Source organism: Plodia interpunctella, chromosome 14 (genome assembly GCF_027563975.2).
Source record: "Plodia interpunctella isolate USDA-ARS_2022_Savannah chromosome 14, ilPloInte3.2, whole genome shotgun sequence".
Lineage (NCBI taxonomy): Eukaryota > Metazoa > Arthropoda > Insecta > Lepidoptera > Pyralidae > Plodia > Plodia interpunctella.
Genome location: NC_071307.1, coordinates 7372663 through 7394051, shown reverse-complemented (window position 1 = coordinate 7394051; position 21389 = coordinate 7372663). Strand labels below are relative to the sequence as shown.

The 21389-nt window shown below is 33.7% G+C and overlaps 2 protein-coding genes across 5 annotated transcripts in view; both read right to left on the bottom strand.

Moving 5' to 3' along the window:
- unc-104 (uncoordinated-104) overlaps positions 1-16804 on the bottom strand; it is a 90891-nt gene extending 74087 nt beyond the window's left edge. For 2 of the 4 annotated variants that reach the window (XM_053754340.1, XM_053754345.1), the window contains exons 1-2: positions 16671-16804; positions 5129-5165 (exon numbers count right to left, since the gene is read on the bottom strand). The gene's annotated coding sequence lies outside the window, so the exon portion shown is untranslated. Of the gene's footprint in view, positions 1-5128; positions 5181-16670 lie in introns of all 4 variants that reach the window. The other 2 variants (XM_053754341.1, XM_053754342.1) reach the window with 2 other exon arrangements.
- Positions 16805-17314: 510 nt separating this feature from the next.
- Positions 17315-21296, bottom strand: Sod2 (Superoxide dismutase 2 (Mn)). The gene is made up of 5 exons (XM_053754970.2): positions 21113-21296; positions 20550-20728; positions 19255-19393; positions 18026-18180; positions 17315-17582 (listed from the first exon to the last, which is right to left on the bottom strand). Exons 1-5 carry the CDS (start codon positions 21142-21144, stop codon positions 17437-17439), a joined length of 651 nt encoding a protein of 216 aa, XP_053610945.1. The 5' UTR covers positions 21145-21296; the 3' UTR covers positions 17315-17436.
- Positions 21297-21389: the final 93 nt, after the last annotated feature.

The following is a 21389-nucleotide window of genomic DNA, read 5'->3' as shown; positions in this document are numbered from 1 at the left end:
TTAAAAATTCTTTCAGTCAGATACAACTTTATGTCATATAATCCTTTCCCAAACTGGGATTGGAGATTTCTTTATGACTGCGCTCTGTACTAACTATATTTTATAACGGTATAGTTTGGGGATCTCTGTGCAATCAACAGTAGAAATAACATTATATCTACACCTCTGAGCGAAGTTATCATTTATGAATTGACAAGAAAATGCGGGAAATTTTCGCCGCTAACTAACCTATTTACTTTTACATGAAAAGTTAGTGTTCCCGAAAACCAAACATCAAATCAGGGGTAAAACTGAAATTACTAAAATACTAATAAAGACTAACTAAAACTAAAATAGTTACAAGAAAGAAACGTTTTGAAAAATCTACGTACGAGCATATCTGAGGAGAATTAATAATGAATACAACAATATAATTTGAAAACTTCAGTTAATTATTTCCTGATCAAGATAACAAAGCAACTAAGAAACAATATGCCTAATATATAAAATTCATGTCTATTGAGGTAACTGCTGAAAATTAATTGAGCCTATATTGTTCATTTTCCTAGCTTTTTGTTATATAGGACATCATCAATTAATTAATTTAAGAACTTTGTTCTTGTCGGTGGAGCATTTTCCATATAAATATAAGACACACTAGAGAGTTTTCCTTACAGTAACAAAAAGACAGTACCAAGATAACAGAGGAGGGTTGATGTCAAGCAGGGGCGACCGGTTGTAAAATCACAACGTTTCAAGGTTATTTTTTTACACTGACCCCGGGCTTCGCGGGTTCGCAGCTCTGAGCGAGAGAGAGATGAGAGAGTACCAGGATAACAGAAACAGTCAGTAGGTAATTCTGAAATATGAATACGAGTATTCTAGACACGCGCCACAGAGAACAGGGGCGTCCCGTGCGGCCCATATGTCCTGTTTGTTCATATTCGTCGCGGCTGAACCATGGAATTACTTTCACAAATTCACACGTGAACATGGAGATATTAAGAGTTCTCTACTTAACTTATCGGTATCAATTTTGAAAACTAGATCAACAACAAGCATGTAGCTAGAAGCTGATATTGTAGCTCTTGCCTGCATAAATTTTCCATAGAAACAGTACTTTTTTATGTATATTTCTCATGTTTGCTTATAGCTAATAAATAATAAATGGAACTTATATAAGAAAAATAAATAGATAAAGCGGATTTTAGAAAGTCTATAGGAAAATATGAATAACATTCACATGTTACTGCATTTCTGCCACAATGAGAGCAACTTGCGCGCACTGTTTGCAGCAATTTTTCTTTTATTTATAGTAGTTGCGCCACGGGATTTTGTTCATGAAGGAATTTCGGGATAAAAGTACCCTATGTTATTCCAGGTTTCTACCAAAACAATCCGTCTAAGCGTTTGCGTGAAAGAGTAAGAAACATACATATAGTATATCCTTACAAACTTTTGTATTTATAATATTATATTAGTAGGATTTATTTAGATTTCATAGATTTGGTAGTATATAAACACGACCTATTAACTTAGATGTAATCTATCAAAAATGAATTGAGTAGAGCCAAATTACAAATACCAAGAAAAATACCAGGAGAGCTAACTCGAAATGGATGTGATAAACCCGCGACATGAAAAAGTGCTACGCGAGTAAGCGTGAATATATTAAAATGATGGATGAGAATTTATTCGAGCTTTGGTGAATAACGAGATGTCAGTGTTTTTTTTACTTACAAATACATTAAAGTTAAACCATACTTCCATATAATACCACAAATCGGAAAATCAGTCTGTTAAGCTTTCAAGTCTAAACCGCTGGACCTGTTTTGATGATATTTGATACAAATATAGATAGAGACGCAAGGCCAAACCATGGAATTAGTAGGTACTCCGTTGTACGGTCAAACATAGCCTATTGCTTTTTCTTCAAAAGTGGGAGGTTAAAGTTTGTATGAAATCACACTATAGATACCATTAGATAAAATAAATATATAGATACTTTTTCGTTTCGTCGCGTAAGTTGGTGTTAGAAGAGATAGATAAATGTAATTGATATAAATAAAATTGAATACTATAGATGTTGGTTGCTTTTTTATGAATAAAATAACAAACAAATGTTGACGACAATACAATCAAACTATTAATAAAAATATTTCACATCTATAACACCATGTTCGTAAATTTCAAAACTAATTGACAATTTAATTACCCATGTAAATTAAATAATTATTGATTGTATTGATCTTCTTTACCCAGATATAATGGTAACTATATTTATTCACATAATTCACTTTCTATTGAAACACTAACCTATAGTTCGAAACAACCATTTGGCGCCAAGATGGCGGCCAAGCCTCGCTGGCCAATCAACTTCACGAGTGGATTTCAAGCACGCAAATCAGGACCGGCCCTACCATAAAGCACTTCAGATGACAGTTGCGGCGCCCCATATATAATAAAGTATATTTTAAATATAACATTATTTATTTTTTATTATATCATTAAATATAAGTCGATTTTATAGAACACTAATACTATCTTTGGTGCGATGAAAAATCTTTTGCATATTATTTTGATCTTGTGCATTGGAAGTGTATATACATTTTGACATACCGAAAAAGGCATTGACAGATCTTTTTCTGCAGGTTAAGGAGCGTCGAGAAACTGGGTCCTAAAATGAAGCCAAGTTCAATCACCTCAATCTGAAACGCTAGGGCCAACACTAACATCTACTCACGTAGGTATTTCACGGGGTAGCGTCAACCCTATGTATTTCAGGAAGGGTTAATGATGTCGCGTTCAGTAAGGTCAGTTACATTCCCTTCAATATTGTATTCGTGGAATGTTCCTGAGTCAGCTTAACGGTTCATAAATAATTTATTCTGCAAACTAAATTGTGTTCTAGTTACATCTAATCCAAACGAACTAGGTCTATGAATACCGATGAAAAGGGAAGACAGATTTTTTTAACATCACTCAAGAGATTTCTGCTCTATTCCCAAAAATGGTTGATGTCAGGCTTTCGACTGGTAGTAAAATCACAGCCAGATCTTCAAAATTTGAGGGTTTATTATTTAAGCAGTCTCTGGTCTTTGGAGCGTCATAGCTACGAATGAAACCGTGAATATGAGAGGAGACTACTGGACGGATTTGGATGAAGTTTGGCACACGGGTACAAAATAAAACCTGAGATGTCACAATGAGCATTTTTTATTCAGAATTTCCACAGTAACACGCGGTCGAGGCGCAGCTAGGAAAATTGTGAATTTGAAATGAAATAACAGAATGATTCGACGCGTAGGGTTGGCGCCAATCCGTCGCAGCTATGACGCAAATTCTAGATCACAGGACGATCGAGGAGCGTCTGGTGCCCACGTAACAAGTCTTTTAAGGGTCAACCCTATTCATAGAACACATGAATAGGTCAAAACTCATCGATATTATAGTTTCTTCTTTTCGAGTTTGTTGTTGTTTAAGATTGGTTTCTTGAAATTGGTGTTTCTAATAATTAGATTTCTAATAATACATAGTAATTCCAGGTTTTATAAAGGTTATACAATATTTGGCCATCTGTTGACAACGGATCATAAACAAAAAGTTAACACAATTAGTGTTCTGGCAGTCATCCGGTAAGAGGGAATATCTCAGGAAAGACCAGAAATTGGGGATATCTTTGTTTTACAGAATAGGCAACTATTTTGCGTTCTACAACTCTGTTACTAAAATGGCGTTCGTAATTAGTCGTGTACCAAGCTCATTTGGTTTCATTTCACAATATAAAAAGTTACTTAAAATACTACTTGTACTATACTTGCCAACTTAACATACTTATTACTAAATACTATCTTTACCTTCTGATACTAAGCCAATATTTTCTGTTTCTTTTATCAAAACAGTGCCTAGCCTTCTGTTCGGCTGTTTACTTTAATAATCATATTTTCATTTGTAAAAAGCCTTTAAAAAGTTTCATTTTTGTGACATTTGGGTATAAAATTGAATATTTTTGAAATTAAATAAATCCACAAATAATAATTATATGCCAACATAAAATGATTCCGCGTAGTCTTACGCTTTTAAGTACTTAGACTCAGGTGTGTTGTGTAGCAGCAATTTTTAGGTGTAACAAGAAACCAATTAGAGGGTACACCTGACAAAACGGCTTTTTGGCGGGAAACCGTAATTAATGTGTCACAATCATAATTAATTGGTATCTCAAAGTCTACGCCGCCGGCGAAATCTATTCTCAGCTTTATATCAAGCATTTTAGGCTGTATTTATATTATAGATCTATCGGAACTTTATGAAATACTAGATGTTGCCCAGGGCTTTGCTCCTGTTAGAATTATGAGATAAATTATAGCCTATAACAACTTAGATAATGTACCTTTCTAATGGTGAAAGAATTTTTGAAATCGGTTCGGTAGTTTCGGAGATTACCCGCCTCAAACATACAAACTCACAAAGTCACAAACTCACAAACGCTTACCTCTTTATAATAATAGTATAGATATGATCGAAGGAAAAATTGAATTTAGAAGAAGGACAGGAAAGCCAAGAAGGGCAGTCATAGATGAAATAAAACACAAGGTATACGTCGAGTCGTATAGGGAAGTAAAATTTATGGTAGGAAACAGATTAGAATGGATACTCCATCGACAAGAACCTCATTCTTAAATTTGTTGATTGATTGATCGGAACTTTGTTATTTGATAATTCAATATAAACCATGCTTATATTCGTCTTACTATACTAAATATGTATCTGCCATGTAATTATTGAAATATTTATGTAAGTATATATTTTACACCCACAGCATTGTGGGTGTGACCCATAGATAAATGAAAAATATATAAAAGGTGTGACCCAAAGGTTGACTAGGTACTTTTAGTTTTAGGAATCGTATTTTTGTGCAATAAAGCATAAATAAATATCAAATGTGGAAGTGTTTGTTTATTTGTCACGCCAAAGCGAGGCATTGGATTGAGATGATATGTAATGTGGAAATAGTTGGTGAACTGAAGAGTGGCATAGTCTATTTTTTGGTGCGGTCAACATTATAAAGACTCTATAAAACTGACACTTTAGTTTATAGACTAATAAAGACATAAACAATTTTCCTCGATTTCTTTTAGTTAGTACTTACCTAACTTTAATTCAACTGCCGATTATGCTGTTGACATCTGAAACAATACAAACTACTACATAATTATTCCTATATACAAGAGACCAGTTTCCTATCTGACTTGATTTTATGTTTAGTTTTATTTAGGAATTTATTTCAAAAACTAGAGCTCTCAGAACATACACGTAAATATTCAACTGTTCGCAAAGCGCAAGTTGTAATCCAATTTATGCAAGCTCTCAGCTGTACTTAAAGTTACCCAGTCTGTGACGTCTCGAGTGTGTGTTGAAAAAGCTTTTTATAGTTTTTTTTTTGTCCCCATCCATTCACTTTATAAACTCACTTTTTAATTACCTGCTTGGTAATTAAAAAGTTTTAAAAAATGTCATTTATATAATAAAAAATACAAGCTTTTGTATTTGTCAGTGAGATATTATTGCATTCAATGTGTGATAAAAAATTCATGTCCGTGTAAATTGTTCAGGAGTTCCCACGTCTGGAGCAGTTCTTGGGTGGATGGTGCACCATCAGTTCACGCTTCAATTCCAAAAATTTGTTGGCCCACGAGCTTAAAAATTCTATTGACAGATCCTACATATGTTTTAAATTTTATCAAATTCAGACCAAGCAACGGTTCGAAAGTTATCGCGTTACAAACATACATGCATACAAAAAAAAATATATTTTTGCCTCTAGTTGATTTGTAGAAAAGCTTATAAAAAATGTTCGTGTTGGAATACATATAAGAAGAAACTGCCAAAATCACACTTTTGTTTACTTAAAGCAATCAGTCAATATCACATCTATTTATTTATTTATAAAGTCACTCACTGCACTAACAGTTGCCCAAGGCGTGCAGTGAGTCAAAAATATACATAAATTATTATTATATGACAAATAATTTAGACACGCACACAAAAGTCGTCTCAAATTATCACGGAATATACCACGCAAGGTAGTTGAGCAGTCACGGCGTTGAGAAGCGATACGGCCCGGTTACTGGGCGCGTGCCTAGCGGTGCACGAGTGAGAGGGTGAGAGAACAGCGGCCGATGCAAAATAAACCTATACATAAACCTATACAAATTAAAACACTTTATATTTCACCTATCCTTTCTACTAGACGATAATATTACGGCAGCATAACAAAGTTGATACCTATTTAAGCTAAAAGGTCTTCCAGAAAACTATTTATCTCAATGAATGCCAACAACTACGAAAGAGTTAGTGCAGCAACATGCAGCATTGCGCCGCTTTATAGCGGCTGTAAACTTGTTACGGCCGATTTTTAACGTGTTTCTGACTACATTATAAGGCCAAGTTTCTTCGGTATGATCTTGTGAAGACTGTAACAAAAATGTACCAATTTCTTCATAAAACGCAAAAATAATTTCGGTTTTAATATTAACTAGTTGTTGTAACACAATAAATTTTAATGAGCTTTTACAAAATTGTGAATATTTCAAAAACGACTGAACCGATTTTGATGCCCCACGAACTTAAAAATTCTATTGACAGATTCTATATACCCTTTAAATTTCATCAAAATCAGACCTATGGTTCGTAAGTTATCGCGTTACAAACATACATACATACATACATACATACATACATACATACATACATACATACATACAAAAAATGTATTTTTGCCCCAAATCGAATTGTAGACCTCGCTCGCTCGATCAATAAGAGCAATATTACGAACCACTTTTCAATATGCAAAATATTGAAAAATTGTCTTTCTTATATTATTTACAGGCAATAATTTTTCACAGAAAGAGATCACTACAATTACAGGAACTAAATCTCGTAGTCGTTGCGTAGCAATAGTAGAATGTGCGTAGCGCCTACGACGTTGTAGCTATGCTACGAATTCGTAGCAATGCTACTACGCACCATGGATTCATTTACTTTGGTTGCTACAAAATCCGCAACTATATTTTAATACAAAAATTATCGGATTTTCATGGCTTATATTTCTAAACATCCAAATGAAAAAAGATTTTTTTTACTTTGTGTAATAAAGAGTATACAAACAAAACTAAATTTTCTATGATTCTGATCAAGGTAGGTTCATAAATCTAGATTTCTAGAACCTACGTCAAAAGGCTAGGTAAAATTGGAGATGAAGGTTCAAAACGAATGATTAGGCCAAAAATACAGTTAAGTTTAAAAGACGATATACATATAGTAATTTTTTTATTAATGCTGGTAAAAATATTCGCACAAAATATTCGCCTGTAAAATCTGTTCTAGTAAACATTATACACGAATACACTTATTTATTTATTTATTTCAACCGGCAAGAGGTATCTAAATGAAGCAATAGAACGGGGGCAGGATAAGAGCAAAATTTTACAAAAGCCTCATATCATAACCATTGAGACATTTTGTGTGTGAGATCGCCCGCAAAATCGCTGTTACTGAGCACACGGCTTCCTAGCTGAGTGGTGGAAAGCCACACGACGCGGTGCGATGCTGTACATATATGATAGATTAACGCGACATCATGGGCCACAAGTAAAAAGCATCGCATCGCGTTGCGCTGCCGATCCACGTTTGTCACTCACTTAGGACGCGTGTTAGAACACCGCAGCCTCTCACCGTCGAGGGGGGAGGAGTGGGGGGCTAGATCGAGCCCCTCGTACGTTCCAATAAAGAAGGACAAGACTCTAATAACGCGACCCGAGTAAGCTCCCTAAACGACACCTCAGACTTGCCACACACACCTGCTGTGCGAAAACAAACCTTAATACAACCGGATAGAGGTCAGGTTAACTTGAAGAAGGACATTGCAGTAATAAATACGAAAACAGAACCGCACGTCCACAGAAGTTTTTAAGAGACGAAGTAGGCCGATACACAGAATAGTGTGTGAACAGAAGAATAACTTTAATCAAAGAAATGAAGCATACACGACTACAACAAAAATAAACCTTTTCTTCCTCCAATAATATAAACTTCGTCTCAAATTGATAATAAAAGTATGCCGTTTTGTTTCTTGCATTAATATCCAACCTTCATGAATGACACAGTAAAAGTAAAGAGGCGTATTGCGCCTGAGTCAAAATAAGATGGATATCCATATTTGTGTGTGATTTTACTACAAAATAATCAATTTATCTTTGAATCTTATTAATAAAAGAAATCATATGACACAATATTCAACTTTAAATAGTATTCAGTGCCATTCACACATGTGTCTATTCTGGACTGCTTATATTTTGTCATACAATATTAGAAGTTTATGTAATGGAAATTTGATAAGATGTTTCAGAAACTACGTTACTTTGGTGTAGTGGCTTGAATATAAATAATTTCATTAACATGAAGATATTTCAGATTCTATATGACTCAGGATAAAATTGGGAAGTATACTCGTTAAAAAAGTTGCACAAAAAATTTAATGTCTTATGTTTTGTGAATTTAATGCTTTAATAACAACATTTTTTTAAATTCATATAACACTAGCGGCCCAACCCAGCTTCGCTCGGGTAAAACCTAAAATAAATTAGACACTTAAACCTTCCTCAGAAATCACATTATCTATTTGTGTCTTCACCGTACAAAAATACCTCTGGTAGTTTTTGCGTAATAAAGACAGACAGACGCGACAGGGTGATTTCTTTTTATAATATGTAAGGATACATACAATTTAATCAAACACTATGGGCGACAGTCTGTGACTACAGTTATTAAAATTATACATTTAGGAAATTCTAATAATCTGATTTGTTTATATTACAACATACTTTTGAAAGCAAACTATATTATGTAAGCTCGCACTAATGATCAATACAACGACTATGTAATATCATTCAAGTTTATAATTTGCCCTAATGATACTAAATGAAGAAATTTAGCCAAGATAGGCGCGCTATAATAAATAATAACAAACAAACTTCTAATAGCCGAGACGAGCAAGTTTCACAAATTCAAACAAAGAATCTGGAAATCACTTTGCTTTTCTTTTCAATATTTTAATATTGAAAAGAAAAAAAAAAGAAATATTCATATCTGAAACTCGCTAATGTTATTATTTTAACTTTCGCAAAGAAAACAAAGCCGAAAGTATATTAAAGAATGGGCAAAATTTGTACTATACACGTGGGAGTCAGGGTAGTGGATTTCATCTAGAGAAATGTCTCGAATATTCTCACAAGGATAGCCAGAGATCAGCATTATTTTAAGCGGTGTTAATCCCAAGATCACCCGTCATGGTTAAGGCAGCCATATTTTAAAATAATAGGATTACTCTAATTAATTTACGGCTTTAATTTAGTTGGGATAAGGTCTGCCATTATTTTTTGACGTATTATGGTTCTACGCCGATGGTGGACTTTCGGCGTGAAAACTCTCCTAAACAAACTAACCTTTCCATTAGATTTTTCCTATATCATTGGTTGGGTCAGAAATTCTTTATTTTCAGATTTAATTTGAAACAATATCTTATAAATAAAAAATCTTCTTGAACGCGCCGCATTGAGGCAATATGCCTAGAGCATTTGCTAGCAACATTCGATTTAAAATTTTCAACAAACCGCAAATTCCAATTACTTACATAACCGCATTAGATCTTAGCTTCTACAATAAACAATATACAGCATATGTTTGCTGTCGATAATTTCAGACGCTCTAAAATAAGCTAAAAAATCTACATAAAACAATAATTTACTGTTCCGTTCATGAAGCTAGGATATAATTAAAAAGTGCAGCAAACGGTACAACATTTTCGCGAAAAAAAAAACAAGGCAACTGCTCAATTAACTGCTGGCTAGTTGGCAATTAAATTTGCATCAGGTGGCGCCGCTGTCTAAATGGCCAGTCGACAACGCTATAAAAATTAGCGACTCTGACCTATGAAACCCCCTGATTAAATTCACAATAACGTCTTACAATATCCTATGTTATACATAAGCAATGTATAATGCTAACCTGTCGTGTTCGAATGTTTCCTGTTATTTAGTAAAATAAATAGGTAAGTATTCTTCTTGTGCAGATGCCAAATGTCTTTAAGCGACTGACTTCAGTGTTGACAAGAAAAAAAGCCTAGCATTCAGAACGCGATATCGGTTTGCCAGTCGAGCTAAAATCTTTGTAACAAAGTGAAAACTCAAACAAAATCTACCACCATTTTGTATACATATTAATAGTATTTACCGTTAAAGCCGCGTAGTATGTTTTTCGTAAATATGCCGTGAATACATAAACGTCGTGAATACATGAGAATTAAATTTTATTGACACCCATTTCTTCTGTCAAGCAAAGGTACACACAACACAATAAGTACAGAAATGAAAAGCCTTCAGCACAGAAATATCGCAATTCAAGCGCGAGTGCCACAAAAGATCCTTGCTGAAGGCTGTCTGGCGACAGACTCGTTTAAGCTCGACTGAACCCCTTCACAAAGTGACGAAAGTTTAGAGTAAAAGCTATCGAAACCAATACAAATACATATTTAATATATCTACAACAAATTTTGGTAGTTGTACACATCAGACTTACGAAATTGTTACGTTCACGTGGATTTTTATGCCGTAGTCTTCTTCTTGTGGTGAAAGATGAATTTAGGTTGTATTGTATACTACTATATACTACTGTATACACCGGAATACTTCAACCGAAATATTCAGATTTCAGATTTTTCAAATATTTTAAATCTCCGTTTTAAATTACGCGACGTATTAACATAAAAATGTTAATAATTTAATTTTAATAATCTAATTTGCAAATCATCAATAATTTATTTTTATATTATGTATAGTTTGTAAATATACAAAAAATATACCAAATAATATGCGCCATCAATAGTTATGCCATAACATGTAGACGCCCTGTATTTTCCCGGTTTATTCCCAAAGTGTTCGGCGAAAACCCAATTTGCGTAAGAATAGAAGTTCAAAAGTGTTTTACAAAACGTAGTTCTTGTCGAAGAGCAAAATTTGTACTTTGCTTTCGTTTTTTAGGTGTTTTATAAAAACTGCACTCTTTCGATCCCACTTTACGACGGCAACGCTGCAACGCGTACGGTCGGCAGATGCAATAAAAGGTATAACGGTTTGCTTTTATGCGCCTTCACAAATTCACTTCATGAAGTCAAGTTACTGCAGAGACGTAAGAAAAATCTGGAATTGTCTTTGTTCTGATTTTTATTTCATGACCGTTGTAAATTTTATTATGAAGTATAATTATTTATCAGTCCATTTAAAAACATTAGATTTCAAAAATGTATATGCATTATTATTATAAAAAAAATTTTCTATGTTATATTGTTTTCTATCACAAATTATTGTTCAGCTCTCAGTTTTCTTGCAACTAGCCCACTGGATTTCAGGGAAGAGCCAGAAAATAAACGTTATCTCTAATTTGTGGGTGTTACAAATGTAACACCCACAAATGTCTATGACATCCTATCTACTCCTATCCTTTAAAGTTTATTATTTAAATTTTATTGTTTATTTTTTTTATAGCGTTTTTAGGGTGCCGTAGCCCTACAGGCAAGGAACCCTTATAGTTTCACCATGTCCGTCTGTCAGTCCGCGGTCTAGCTCAAAAACTATTAGCACCAGTTATAATTTGAAATGGGTAATACACGTTAATCATATTCAGTATCTGCTCTATTCTGGATTTTTTAAAACAAATACAGGAAAATAAATCCATCATTGGAAATTAAATTCCACATTTTGTGTTTTTTATTCACTCCGGAACAAGACAATTTCACATATGTATAAATAGTACATCCCCTGAAAACAATTTCAGTACGTTGTCGAGAGTCCATTGTTAAGCGATACGAGAGCAGACAATGCTCACGGAGTATGAGGGGAAAACTCGTTTATTTTCTGCAGTGTTAACAACAAAGAAGCGTTTTCAAAATGGTATTACGTAATATGTAGGTAGGTACATTTCATTGAGCACCACTGAATTTATTTACAAAAAAAGGTACAAGAGATACGCTAGGTAATGTATTTATTATTTTGTTTTAATTTTAAGTTATAGTACTTTATGTTGTAAATACTTTTAGTCGATACCAACAGATAGGTATCAAAAAAATTCCACATGAAATCTTTTACCTGAGCGTTTTCCCCGTTCTCCGTTTTCTCCTTGAGCGTCGGAGCCCAGGGTCCGCTTAAACATGACATATCCAACTAACATCTAAAAAGTACTTTATGATAATAAAATCGACTATAAACATATACATGACTCTAAAGATAAATTAATATAATCTAATGACCTTATACATTTTTAACTTACCATTTTTTTACTCTAAAATTTAGAGTAACATATAACTTTTCGATTCTCATGAAGTTGTGAAGATCGTGCACATAATTGGAAAAGTTAGAGGTACTTCATCAATTTAACCTATACATACAATGTATACAGGAGTGGTTTATGCATAGTTTAGACTTGGCGAGTTGGAGCAAGACGAACCGCTGAAATTAACATATGCGAGTGGCTATCAGATACGTATACATTGTCAGTATCTCGATAGTGTTTTGAACAATGTTTTTTATTTCTGTTTCAAAAGTGTTACAAAAATAAACTGTAACACCTTCAATCTGTTTGATTATTATTTTTATAAGTGATTGTTATTGTATACAAAATGTAAATACTCTTTCCACAACGTGTAAAAAACACCCGAATAAGTGTTACAGAATAATTTGTTCTGTAACAGAATAAACTGTTACAGTTAAGAATGTGTTAAACTTATTATGGTGATTTTGGGTACCTGAGGGCGAAGTGCGGGTTTGCATTTGACTTCTCACTATCGAATCGATTCGAAGTGAGACGCTGCGAACCAATCACATTGCGGTTTGGTTGTCGTTACGTCACAATGGCGCACTGTGATTAGTTAGCTGGTTACAAGACTCATTCGTCAATCCGAGTTGCTACTCGCAACTGCTGACTCACTGCTGAACCAGAAGTGGAATGTGACTCGTATTGACTACTAAGTCTTGTAACAAGTAGCTCGCAACATCTAAACTATCCAATAGGTTATTGAACGTGTAATGTTGAAACTTCTGCACTTTTCACTAACGTAAACAGGAAATTTTCAAAACAATTTAGGTATCGCAGTAGTATCGAAGTTATATACCATGGCAACATAAATATGTAAAACTTATTACATACTAGCTTTAATTTTTAATTTCGGGATAAAAAGTGCCCTATGTGTTATTCCAGGATATATTCTACTCATGTACCGAATTTCATTCAACAATCGGTCAAGTAGTTTTTGCATGAAAGACTAATAAACATACACACAAACTTTTTTGCATTTATAATATTAGTAGGATTTACACAACACTATAATTTTTCTGAATATATCTATCTTACTGAAAATATGGATATAAATAATTATTAAATAGTACATTCAAAGTAAAGATTTCTTTTCGAAAGCCCAAAAAATAAATAAAACACCATTGAACATACACAAAACACATACAAAAGCTGATAAATATGATAAGAAATGCCGTGATTGCTTTTCCGGTAGCGATTTTCCGGGAGCAATAAACTCTATCTTATTTATTGATTATTCCTATAATAACAGTGAAGCCCAGTACAGAATCTAGGACCAAGGAAATTATGAAATGGAATGATGGGAAAAAAGTCTATTTTAGAAATTTCAACTTCGTACTTTTCGTTTGTATGGATCTAGATCTATAGGTAAAAAAAAAAAAAAATACTTAAAAACAATTATAATTTATTATTTTTAAGTTATATTTCTATTTTTTAACTATATTTTTATTAGTTGATTTTAATTCAACTATACTAACATTATTATCTCGATAGTTGATGTTTATGACCCTCTATGAAGTGATATGCGAATGAGAAACGAATGTCGAGTTTGACGACCGTGAAAGAAGCCCATTATATGACTAAACCGCCGAGTTCAGTGGACGAATAAACACGAATATTAACGAGTTCCCGATAGGATCCCCAAGCGCCCAGCATCAGGCTCAGACGACTGACTATAGGGCGATGAACTGTCCCTATCGAGTGTCCCTTAGATCTCTCATACCGCGGTCTGGGAGAAAAAAAAAGGGTTACATGAAATAATGGAATAAGTTTTTTTTTCACGCTTTCGACAACCATCCCATCTTCGACGGCTTACAGCGGGTTTGCGATTCGTTTTTCACTATCAAATCTTTTCGCAGTGAAAGGCAGTAAACCAATCTCAGTATGTCGTTGTGACGCGACGACAACCATACCGCAATGTGATTGGTTGTTTGAAAAGAATTGCATCCTCTGATCAATATTTTTTAGAAGAACACCATTTCAAATTTATGTTAAGTGCTCAGAATATCTACAAAACTAGGGATTAGAGAACTTTCATAGTCAAACTGATAACCAATATATAACTAAGAAAACAATTACCACTCACGAGAAACCGACGTTACTCGCAGAAATAATCGTGTTAATCGGTACAGTCACAGATACGATCATTCATGGTAATTTAGTTACCATTTAAGGTACATTGACTGCCAGCAGCGGCGGAAGGAAATAATTGTTTACCATAATAAGAATATGCAATAATTTATTTATGAATTAGTGTAACTCATCATCTGCCTAGCTGCTTATCTCTGTCTATGTGGTACAAAAAAGGTAAAGATAAAGAACAAAAACATATTTTAAAAAGGTTTTTGCCGGCGCCAAAAAAATCTCCACACCAAAAACAAACACACTTTCAAATTCAATTACAGGATGGATACATGGATCTACGGAATCACAGGAAGTCTATTATTTATTTTCGAAATACAATATCAAGATCATCAGATATCACACGAAAGTCAGAGATATACCTACAACAATTCCTATATTGTAGGTCTTGGACCTACCCTAATGATAACTTTAATACCACAGAATTCGAAACACAATCACCCTGTAACCTCAATTATGGATAGGTAATATGGGTATTCTCCCATCCCCCTCCTCGCCGTCAGGGTGTTCCAGGGTGCATTCACCCATGAGCCATCGCGTGCGGCGCCAAACACGATTAACCATCGCTGCAGTGGCTCCGTTTCACATAGATTTTAGTCTGTATGAAATGCTCTATATTTTAATAATTTGGTATTACAAGAACTAAAGTATTGTTTTTTTTTTTATTCTGAGGCTTTCTCATTTTTGTTTGACAAATGCCACTGCAAGGTTATAGTCGTCCTTAATCTCGTGGGGCTTGAAAGGAAGGGGAGGAGTCCATAAATGTTATAATCACATGATTAATGGATGGCCCCTAGGATTTTATAATTCATCCATACTAATATTATATAGAGAAAATATTTGTATTTTTGTTTTTTTCGTTTGTAATGAATAAACTCAAAAACCACTAGGCCGATTTTGCTGAAATTTGGCGTAGAAATGGATGAAATATTTAGGAGTAACATAGGCTACTTTTTTATTACGGTTTTACCCAAGTGAAGGTGGGACGCTAGTGCATTAGCATAGGTATTATATTACTACATAAAAAAGATTTAGCCCATGCCAACTATTTCACAATAGACCTTTGTTGGCCCTAATTAACAAACCTAGATTTCTTAGTATTTATTTATAGAATTAAAAGTAACACATTTCATCCATAAACAAGTTTACTGTACTAGCTCTAAGCTCAAATAAAACTAAATTCAAGGAGTAGTAGTCAACAATCTGTAATTAATAGGCACATAAAGAAGGTACTTCAAAAATATTAGTTTCATTAAAACTATATACTATGTAGAAATGTATACTAGACCCACCAGAGCTATATAACAATAATAACTATGACACACCAACACATCAATAGTTTTCTTTGTTCTAACCAATTTGAATATCATGTTTAATTATTCAGCTCAGTAGATTAGGTCATTAACAAACATTGATATAAACAGCACCCTAATACAAGAATAGAGCATATGGACTAATCATTTTATTTTATAAATACTAGCTGGGTTGAACCATAGTACTTGCCAACATTGAATATAAAACAATATTTTTATCCATATTGTTTTATATTCAAGTATGATAGTTTTCTTAGAAAAGTTTTCAGCATTGTTAATATTTTCTTTTTAAACACAGATCATTATGAAATTAATTTTTGATGTTGTGTTTTTAATTATTTAGGTGCTCCATATAATTTAAATATGTGTAACGAAAAATTTGTATCAGTTGTAAGTTTATATGTTTATTAGAATCTAAAATTAATATAGATATTTTTAATGAAAATACTTTGTTTTTTAATTATCCGAACTGCCATAATGTAAAAGACTATTAAAGATAACATTAGCTAGCATCGTGAATAAATAGAAACCTAGATACGCACTGGGCAGAACTTCTGTTCGATTTCAAAACACTGAAATATCGACCTTCAGAGTTCAGACACGAATATTGCAATAACTCTACTATGCTAGCATCATTACCTTACATCCGATTACGCGGGGAAATAAAGCATAACTTTATAGTATCACTTACAGAAAATTACTCGAATCTTGTGCCTCGTAGGTTCTGTTCACTGAAAAATCAATAATGAAACCACGGGAAGGGGCGACTTCACTTTCACAAAACAACGCATTACAAGAAATAATCTAACTTACCTCTTCATAGACTTGTAGAACAGCAATGACGCGCCGCTATGAATTAATTTATGTAGATTTATAATTCAGGAAATTAATTTTATTTATTTATTTTGCACTGGAAGGAACCTGCACAACTTCAACAAAGCGATAACTTTGACAATCATCTGATTTGACAATTTTGACAGAATCTATGGATTTGACGTAGGATTGAAACGTTCCGTTCCATACAATAGGTATAGAAACCACGGATTTAATAAGTACTTCGTTGTACCTACTAATTCCATGATTGCAACCGTTGTTAAACAATAATGGCAATATATATCTATATGTTTTTATATCTGTGATCTATTATAAAAAAACGACTGTCTTTTTATGCGACTACCCAAAAACATGTTAAGATTCTACAACAGGCAACACCCGTGGATCACCCAGCGGAACTTGGCGATCGAATAGGCCTCGTATAGTATAGCTGCTTCTGACCGTACCCCAGGGTACTTAACGAGAGGTCTGTTTATATGAAAACGATAAACTCAGCGGACAGATTTTAGAAAGATTTTCACCAATAGACAGTGTGATGATCCTGAGGAATATTTAGGTGAATACTTATTATGGCTAAGTCGAGACAGGCCGCTAGTCAAAGCATAAAAACAAATAAAACAATGTTTCTCATTAACTCCTTTATAAACATAAATATATAATATAAGCATCACATAATTTAATGCACGGTTTCACTACGTGAATATTGCAGCAGTTTTATCAAGTAATTCTAAAAAATGCAAAGGCTTCAATTTAATGCTTTCTCGTATCTGGAGGAGATATCCTTCCAGTTAGCGACATCAAATATTGCCTTAACGTAGTCAGCGCGTACGTTCTTGTATTGTAAGTAGTAGGCATGCTCCCAGACATCAATGCCGAAAAGGGGTATTAAACCTGAAAATGATAAAAAAAATTAACTATGTCTATAACGATTGTCTTATATCAGGCAGACTATAATCCCCATACTAGCTGGATGGGACCACGACGACTGCAACGTCGCACGAAACGTCAGCTATCCTAACTATGAATAGTTAAAAATCAGTATGGATATGAATATCCATACTGATTTTTGAAGTGGATAGTTTGGGAGCTGAATGACATAGGGTACTCTTAGTAGTTTTTAATAGTTTAAATTTCATAGACCACGGCTTGTATCCGGTAAAGGAAAACAATGTGAGTTAACCTGCACACTGGTTGACTATTTAGTTCACTAGTGCCTATGCATTTAAAGCCACTAGATAGCGGTATTCGTAAGTCATGTCAGATGCCTTTAGTCGACATGAATAAAATCTGACATCAGTGTGTTACTATACACTTGATAAGTAAAAAAATATTACCAGTAGTAGCCTGCAACGGGTCTTGATTCTGGCAAGTGGCAATCTGTAGTTTTTTCGTCTGCTTGTTATAGCCCAACCAGCCCCAACCAGAGCCCTGAACGCCCACAGAAGCAGTGGCCAAAGCGTTCTTCATGCTATCGAGGGAGCCAAAGTCTCTGAAAAATTTAGAACATAAAAAACGTAAAGAAATGTATGCATACAATGTTTAAGATGAAAAAATTCGCACTCAGATGGGGATCGCAAAAGCATGTGTGACAATATACAGATAAAATATCATGTTGTCCCTTACCCCACACGGTGTATTGTAGGGCTTATTGGTGGAATTGAGATTAAACACTAACAGGTTTTCAAGGCTATGAGAAGAATCTCCAGTTCAAATTCAAGTTTCTGGTATGGAAGACTAAACTTACAAATAGTTTCAGTGACTAATCAGTAATTGAAAGGTAAATTGAATATAAAATAGATTGTAATATTGTTTTATTCTATGGGTAATTTGTGCAAAAGCTACACATATTACATTAATATTCTACAACTAATACAATAATACCTACTAATACTAGCAAAGGTGCAAAATAAGAATAAGTTACAATTATAACTACTATCTAAACGCCAGGGTGACCTCATCTTAACAAACGCGATTGTAAAAGGTTAATTTATTTTCTTAATTAGAAGTAATCAAGTATATTTATAAATGCAAAGGTCGGAAAAACAGTTTTTAAGTACTAGAATTTAAGATAAACTGCTCATTTATCGCGAAAGTTTATATGACCTATTAAAACGATAATGGACAAGAGAAAGGTTAGCCAACTGTTGCTGTGCTCATAAATTTAAATCAAAATCATTGTATAGGATAAGCCGTTCCCGCAGCGAAAGTTTTGCTCTACACACTCGATAAAAACATATCAACAATATTATGATATTGTTAACAATATTGTCATTGTTAACAATATTATGATATCACAAAAATATTATTAACTTTTAATATATTTTTACTTGCATGATCAATGTTTTCGTTTTCCGTGTCCGGTGGAAAACGCGTACACAAAATAATAAGAGGTTTTGTGTATGTGTTAAAGTAGTTTTGTGTAGTTGTTAAATGTATTATGTGTTTAAAACTTTCGTTGGAGACCCAGTTATAGACAAACATGCGTCACAAGATTCTGAGGAATTAACATGTTAGTAATAATGAAACAGACACATGCAGCATTCATATTTGAAACGAAAATTACTTTTCAATGGCTTTGACAAGAGCATCGGATGGCTTCCCGCCATTGGGGGAGAGGTTCTGCCAGAAAATGGTGTGGTTGATGTGACCACCGCCATTGAACTTGAGTCCTGGTGCCAAACTGATCACAGTGTTAATGTCACCTGTAGAAAATTATGGTTTACCAACATTATTATTTGTTTCAAATATACCACCACCTAGGCATAAATTATTTTTCTTTCTTATTTCTATTCATTATGTAAACATTTAAATAAAATATCACAGGTGGAAGGGACCAGTTTGAATAAAAATATGATTTAAATGATTACCTACATAACTAAAATGCAATCTACTTAAGTAAAAATGAAAATATTTGAACAAAAATAAATTTAATTATATCCTATATTAAAAAAAGAGCTAAGACAACTGAGCTGGGAATACATCTGAGTACAAAATTTTAAAAACACAATATTTAAAAACATAATTACTTGCAAATAGCTTGCATAAAACATTCAGATGGTTTTGATGGGCATGGGCTAAGAGTCGTCCACAATATTGAGTGGTTTATATGACCACCACCATTGAATTTCATAGCCGCTAGGAGACCTATCAATGTAGATGTATCAGCTGCTGTCAAAGATTTATGGATGTCTATTAATTCTGTGGACTTTGTCTCATATCAAAAAGTTAGAAGAAATTATCTATGTAGAGAGATTAGCAGAGCCTGGGCGCCAACACTCAACTGCTGTGGCAGTAACCAGAAAAATAATCAGATGGATGACAGAGCAATGGAAGGAACTCCACTATCCAACAATATTAATCTTCAAAGTTGTGACAATAGAAATAAAAGTTCGTTTAATTCGTTTAATATTCATTTATCTACCTATCTTACCTATGATATATAGGTACTTTTAGTATTATCTCTTCTTCTTCTTAGTAGTATTTCATTATGTGGAATGAAACACACACAACTTTCTTGGCTATTAATGGAGTGGTTTCACACACATGTTAAAAATCAACCAGTGTGTAGGTTTCCTCACAATATTGATGTTAGATGACTTGAATAAAATATAAAACCTACCAGAATTATGTAACAATACACATAAGAAGTTTTTTTTTTAAATCAAATATTTCTATATTGCTTCAGTCACATGATTGATCACTGGACCGATTCTAGCCAGGGCAGTTAAAAGGTTTCAGAACCTCAGTAACTGCCCTAGCTAGAATCAGTAGCATAATAAAGATGTAAAATTAGGGTGACATGGTCCCAGAGTAGGAAATCCCATCTGATAATAATCAAACAATTCTAAGAAAAAATACCTGTTGCCTGAGCCTGTTTCAATTTCTCTTCAGCAACATTTAGGTTATTCACATATGTAGCATGATGTTTGGAGTGGTGGAGAGACATAATTTCCCGACTAATTACAGGTTCCAGTGCACTGTACTCATAAGGAATGTCTGGCAATGTGTGTTTTTGACGACATGCACCTGCAGCCCGCCTGAAAACAAATCCTACTTATAAGAGTGCATCTTCAAATCGAAATTCAAAAAGTCACAATCAGTAGAATTCAGTCAAGTTCAGATTTAACTTGATAGTTATGGAAACTAGGAATAAGTTTGTCATAAAGCATTTTGGGCTTTATTCCAATGTACTACATGAGTTACCACTATAGAAAGGATACCACGCTTAAGTTTCAGGGGTAAGTAATTCTGAAAACTTGCGTGTTTCTTATACAGAACGAAGATTGAATTCCAGCAATACACTGGCATATATTATAAGTATTTCATCCTCACTTTTATCAGTTACTTTAAATTTTAATTAACACTCAAATATTAAATTACATCACATTTTTGACGTGCATAATTAAAAAAATGTTAATTACATAAAGGTCCCGATTCTCCCTGAGGCAAACATTGTCGGATGAGACGTCGTATAGAATGATAGAAACACCAATAACTAAATAACCGGCGAAATATTATCAAGCGTTATAAAATCAGCTGCAAATTGCACGGCAATAAAAATTATGCAACTTCAATCCAAAATCCTACACAAATTGCAATGTGATCAATGTGAATGTCAAGTTGTGACAGTGACATATAAAGCATAAAGCCAATCAATTAAAGCGAATACATATTTTCTGCGATTCGTGAAAATCAAGT